Source organism: Lucilia sericata, unplaced genomic scaffold (assembly GCF_015586225.1).
Source record: "Lucilia sericata isolate MDLA Ls3-8-SP2 unplaced genomic scaffold, ASM1558622v1 Contig000701F_arrow, whole genome shotgun sequence".
Taxonomy (NCBI): domain Eukaryota; kingdom Metazoa; phylum Arthropoda; class Insecta; order Diptera; family Calliphoridae; genus Lucilia; species Lucilia sericata.
The window spans coordinates 160,863-167,467 of record NW_023994704.1 but is presented as its reverse complement, the minus strand read 5'-3'; the positions used below and the strand labels follow the sequence as shown (position 1 = coordinate 167,467).

The 6,605-nt window shown below is 32.7% G+C and overlaps 1 protein-coding gene across 1 annotated transcript; it reads left to right on the top strand.

Moving 5' to 3' along the window:
- Positions 1-1,419: 1,419 nt before the first annotated feature.
- Positions 1,420-3,167, top strand: LOC119607532. Its single transcript, XM_037961487.1, has 4 exons — positions 1,420-2,025; positions 2,273-2,419; positions 2,479-2,758; positions 2,828-3,167. Exons 1-4 carry the CDS (start codon positions 1,549-1,551, stop codon positions 2,983-2,985), a joined length of 1,062 nt encoding a protein of 353 aa, XP_037817415.1. The 5' UTR covers positions 1,420-1,548; the 3' UTR covers positions 2,986-3,167.
- The last annotated feature ends 3,438 nt before the right edge of the window (positions 3,168-6,605 follow it).

The following is a 6,605-nucleotide window of genomic DNA, read 5'->3' as shown; positions in this document are numbered from 1 at the left end:
GTTTTTGTGCCTTCATTTTGCTAAATCAATATTTGCTTATTCCGCAGTTGTGTTACTCATATCTATAGCTTTTAAAAAAAAAAGATGCTGCTACTTTATCAGATCCCTTTAAGTAGTTGTTTTTATCATAATTCATCTCTTTTTTTCCGAAAATATAAAGTATTTTGTTATAAATTGTAGTAAGTTTTAAAAATAACAAAATAACTTTACAAATATTTTGGTAAAAGTTCGACTGTTGAAGGCCCTACTATTGTTGGAATTATACAAGCACATATATTTTAGATACATTTATAACCTATAAAGGTATCTAAAATATATATAAATCGAAGTAATGATAGGAAATAAGTGTTTCAAATACATTTTAAATATGTATAGGTAGTTCTCTAGCACTACGAACCCTTTATGGATCTTTTGTGAAGCCCGTTGGTTCACCATAACAGGTTCAGCTTAAGGATGGAAATAAAAAATTTAGTTCAAGAGAGGTTGAATATATGCAGCACCTTATTGACAGGCAATTACACAATATGTGTTCTGGTCTTCTTCCTAAAACCCATATGAAATAGTGGTATCTGAGATGAACATTATTCTTACGCCCTGGTGAAGACTCGACAAGATAACTTGTGATAGAGAGATGAGAGAAGAATGATGTTCAGGTCTTCTTTTCTCTCACATAAAATCAAAACATTCGCAAGTTAAAGGGTCTTAACCGAGGCTAAGCGATAGCAGCTTTTGTGATTTCCCTTCGATCGCTTCCCAGTGGTGGATCTCATCCTTTTCTACCATATACTTATTGAATACCAAAGAATAGTTCGGAACTCCTATTAAACAACAAAATTCTTAATAAGTCTTATGCTTTAATATGTACGGTTCTCTAAATCGGTCTTAATCGGGGCTAAGCGATAGCAGCTTTTGTGATTTCTCTTTGATCGTTTCCCAATGGTACATCTCATCTTTTTCTACCATATACATACTTATTGAATACCAAAGAATAGTTCGGAACCGATATATTGGCAATAAACGACCCTATTAAACAACAAAATTCTTAATAAGTCTCATGCATTAATGCGTAGGGTCCTCTAAACCTTCAGGGGTTTCGTAGTGTTCATTTTCCAAGATCTTAAGAATAATAACTTTAGTAGTTTCAAAGCTAATGAAGATCATTGTATACCATATATCCGAAGTGAGAAGTTCCGAATAATAATATTTGTCTGTAACATTTATCAGAATTGTTTTAAAAGATTATCAGTCTGAACTGCGATAACACAGAACTTGAAAAACATGGCTAAAAGTAAATACTCGTAGATTTGTATTTTCAGCGAATAGACTTAAGTTCTTCTGAATGTCAGTTAAGATTAAACAAGCAACAAACAACGAAATGTTTTGATCATATATTAGTTCTATAATTATGAAGTTTAACGCAAGTTTTTATTCAAACGCTCTACTACAGTCCAACTAAACGGTTCAAAACTAGAAAAAAAATAACGGAAATTTAAAAGTGTAACTATTTGAAAAGGAAAATAAAATCTTTCGCAATTGAAAGCGATCAATATGAGTCTAAATTTAAATATTTTGAAAATTTTGGCAATATTAATTGTCGGCTCGACTGCGGTGTGTAGTGCCAATCAACCTTCTTATCAAGTATCGCTTTATGTACATTTGCATCCACGTGGACCACCCGTACATTTGTGCAATGGCGTGATTGTTCAAAGTCGTTTGATTTTGACCACAGCTTCATGTGTTCATTATAAATTTTCCTACAGCAATAGTCCGGTCATACCCATTGTTCCCAGCATGATTAGTGTTATTAGTGGCAGTTCGACGACATTTAGGGAAGAATTAATTTTACAAGTTGCCGAAATTTTTGTGGCGGATAATTTCAATTATACTACAGGTGAAAATGATTTGGCGGTATTGCGCTTAAAGGGTATATTACCACTAGACACACGCAGTGATATGAGTTGGATTACCTTAGCTGATGATGAGGATTTTGAGGGCTCTTGTTTGGCGAATTTCTATGTACGAAATGTAAGTGGAAAAAGTGCAAATTGTTTTTATCTTTATATTATAGGAAAATAAACAAAATGTTTCAGTGAAGTTTTATGACTTTTGTAAACAAAGTATTACAAAACGTATAACTATTTTTAAACAAAAACACGTTAAGTGCTTTTTTTAAGTCAATAAACTTTCAAGGTCAAGTGGGTCAAAAAGATTTTAAAACTTTGTCAGAAAAATTTTTAATTATAATTATAAAAAATTTAAAAACATTTTTCAGTCTCTCAATGGCGCCCCAAATTATATACAAAGTGAACAATTGCCCTTATTAGATTCTGAAGCATGTGGAGCTACTTCTCAATATCCCAATGAACGTGAAAATGATATTTGTTCATTATATTATCTACCAGCGGGTTTCAATTGTAATGTAAGTATTTCTAGAAATTAAGGAAATCTAAATCATATTAAATTTTCATATTAACACAGGCAGTTGAAACCTTGCAAAATTACAATGGCGATCGTGGTACCGGTTTAGTTTGTGGTAATAAATTAATGGGTATATTATCAACTATTTTGCCTTTGCAAAATAAAACCGATTGTCTGGAGAAACCCTTTAAAGCATATTATACCGCAATTATACCAAATATAGGTTGGATTTTTGATGTCATTACCGAAGAAGATTTGAATATGTTAAATGAGGGAGAATATATCTCTTCATCTCCCTATGCTGGGGAAACAAATGCCTTTGTAGAACCACAAGTAACAGGTAATAAAGGTTTAAGAAAAATTATTTAAATTCCTCTAATAAAATACTTCTTTAAAACTTCATTAACAGAACCTGTACCCACTTTAGCTTACAGTGAACCAGCTAATTTAACAGTTCCCACTGAATCTTCAGCTCAACACAGTGCATCTGAAAATGTTAAAGGAAATTTCAAATTCTTATTATTGATTTTTGGAATTTATTTTATTACACAAGTTTTAAAATGCTAACTGTAGTCATTATGTAGTCATATACTGTAATCATTTATAAAGTAAATTTTTATAGTGTTATAGACAAAAAACTAACAATTAAATTTAATATTGGCTTATGAACACAAATCAAGAAGGCTGTATAATATTTACTATTAGTTTAAGTTATTTAAATATAATATTTTGTAATTATTTATCTAATATCAGTGTGGTGAAAATCTTATTTTAATATTTATCAAATTGCATAATATTATCAGTGAAAGTTAAATGGAGGGAGGGAGATAAGAAAAATGACTATTAATAGCGAACAACAAAAATTCTCGTTTTGTTCTTGTAAATCTAGATGATGTCAGAATTTACCATGGATCCATATACACTGGCGAGCAAATGTGAGTGCATATTAGTAATTTGTGCACTTTTAGGGCACCTTTTTGTATACATTTTTCCTTTTCTATTTGAAATACTCTCTCACTCACGCTAATATATCTTCTTTCCTCAATATTTCGTCGATTATTTCCATTGGTCCAAGGTGGCACACTGTAAACCAATCTCATGCCATAATCGTGATTTACTGTTTCCTTGCGATGTTGACTTTGATTTCTCTTGTCAAGGCGGAGACATCATAGATAAGAACGCCTATTCTGAGATATAATTAATTTATTTCTCAGAAATCGTGAAAATGGCTTCACGGACAAAATTTCTGATTGATTAAATGGTCAGCCCAAAGTTGAGATCCAGTTGAGATTTTGTGATGAACCCTGAAGGAAACTTCAAAAGAGAATTAAGAAAAAGTATCTCTCCCAGTGTAGACCAGGTCATTGATTTGTTTTTTGTAAGAATGAGAAGAACAAAACAAAATAAGTTTCCGAGAACGAGAAATTTCGTATCGCGAGAGAGATGAATGAAATTTCTCTCTCACGCAAAATCAAAAGTTTCCCAAATAAAAGGGGTCTAAATTCCGGGTAACACTGGGAAACTTATATTTCTTTCTTATTTCCTCCCTTACAGATCCGCACTTTTTGGTTTGAATTTTAAGTTTTTCGCAGTCTATTTGTTTTACTAGTCAGTTAGTTTGAAAGGAGGATGTATATACATCAAATCCGAAGAAATAGGAATCGAACCCACCACCTCCGGTCTACCAGACTAGAACACTAACTACCAATCTACCAGAGGCCACTTTGTTTTACTATGAATCCTGTGGCATCAAAAAATAGGGTATTTCTACTTTGCCTAGTGTGAATTGGCACTTTTTGGTTTGAATTTTTAGTTATTCGTAACCTATATGTTTTATTATAAATCCTGTGGCATCAAAAAATATGGTATTTCTACTTACGAATAAATCTCTACCATCGTTTAAAATTCGCAATTGGTTTTCTGAAAATAGATTTGAAATTTTATTTTTAAGGGTTATGTATTATAGATTGGAAATTTCATTTTTTAAGTGTCCTGAAAGATTTGGTTTTGCAATATGCAGGTTTTTTTAAGTTTCCTGATTCGTTGCACTATTTAATAAGTTAAAATTCATGTATAAAGTATCTATGCAATGTAAAATTCGAATCTTCAAGGACTTCATTATTAGATGAGATTGTATATTTGTTTAACAATGGATCCTGTTGCATCAAAATATAGTGTATTTCTTACTTTTTATCAATAATTCCTACCATCGTTTAAAATTCGCAATTGATTTTCTGAAAATAAATAAATCCTTAAAATGCCTTTTAAGGGGTATGTATGTATTATAGATTGGAAATTTCTTTTTTTGCGTATTCTGAAAGATTTGTTCCTGCGATATGAAGATATCTTTTTAGTTTCTTAATTCGTAGAACTATTTATTAAATTAAAATTCATGTATAAAGTATCTATGCAATGCAAAATTCGAATCTTCAAGGATTTCAATATTAGATGAGATTGTCTTAATAAAATAGCGAAATAAATAAGTACGTTTTGCTCATAATGTTTATTATACCCAACACCATTTTAGTGGGGAGGGTATATTGGATTTGTGCTGATGTTTGTAACATACAAAAATATTCGTCCTAGACCCACCTTAAAGTATACCAATCGGCTTAGAATCGTTTTCTGAGTCGATTAAGCTATGTCCGTCCGTCCGTCCGTCTGGCTGGCTGTCCATGTAAACCTTGTGCGCAAGGTACAGGTCGCAATTTTCAAGATAATTGGATGAAATTTGGCACGCACATTTTATTTGACCCAAGGACGAAGCCTATTAAAAATGTTTAAATTCGGTCCATTATTTCACCTAGCCCCCATAGAACAGAACCCCCCGAAAAGGGCTTCTGAGCTCATAATTATGTTAAATATACAGATATATCGATAAAATACGGCACAACTAAGTTTTATAGAAGTCTTGATGACCCTGCCAAATTTCATAAAGATCGGGCACCATTTGACCCTAACTCCCATATAAAGTCCCCTTCAGAAAATTACTTGAATGTCCCAAATTAACTTATAAACACAAATATCGCGATGAAATTCAGCACAATAAAATATTATGTAAATATATATATATTCACAAAATTTTATCGGGCTTGGTCCATATTTGCCCCTAGCCCTCTTATAAAGCCTCTTTCAGAAAATTAGTTTTTCATCCATAAATTGCTTAAATGTATCGGAACAAGGGAATATTGAAGATAAATGCTTTATTATGAAAAATAAATCACATTTTATATTCATAACTGGTGTAGGGTATCATATGGTCGGCCACGCCCGACTATACTTTCTTACTTGTTTTTTTTTTATTTGATGTTGCCGATTTTATTTTTTAGGACTCCCCAGAGGTGTTCAATGGGGTTTAAGGCCGCCATTGGGGACAGCCACTCCATTACAGATACCTCATTCTGTTGAAACCACAATTTGACGCTTCTAACGTAATGCTTAGGATTATTATCTTGCGTAAATTCCCATTTAAGTCTGATTTCCTCCTTGGAAAACGGAAGCATTTTATTCTGTAGAATCTCTATGTAGTCAGCTGCAGTTAAACTTTGTTTCGTCTGACCACAGTACATTATTCCATTATTACGACACAGACGTCATCTGGGAAATTCCCATTTTTTTTTTTTTTTTTTTTTTGTATATTTTTTTGGCCTTTTTTTGGAGCATACAATTCATTTTTAATGCTATTTTGATGACATAAAAGAGAAAGTCGAACTATTGGTCAAAACGAGCTGATGTTTTACGCTTTCTACCTCCAGTTTCACGACTTTTCTTTGAGTGAATGGCAATAAAATCTTTATTTTTGGAACAATTTATTATCTGTGCACCAACTACATAATTTTTACCAACGGAACAACATCTTCCGACATTGCCGTATACTGTTGGTTCGTGCTGGACTCGAAATAAATCCCGGACCATGGTCCACCCAATTAAGGAGCATCGCTTGTTTGAGTTGGTGTCACCTCAGTAATTGCTGTGAACTAAACCATCATCGGAAGTAGTCGGAGACTTTTGTTGCCCCATGCCGCCAACAACAGCGACGAAATTCAATGGCATCATCATATGCCACATGAGCCAAAACTATTAGCTCATCGGCGGCTTATAACAGAGCTGATTTAATCGGCTGAGTCGATTTTTTAGTACAAAAATATTTGGCTCAACCTACAAGATTTTCTTTTATTACATTCTTC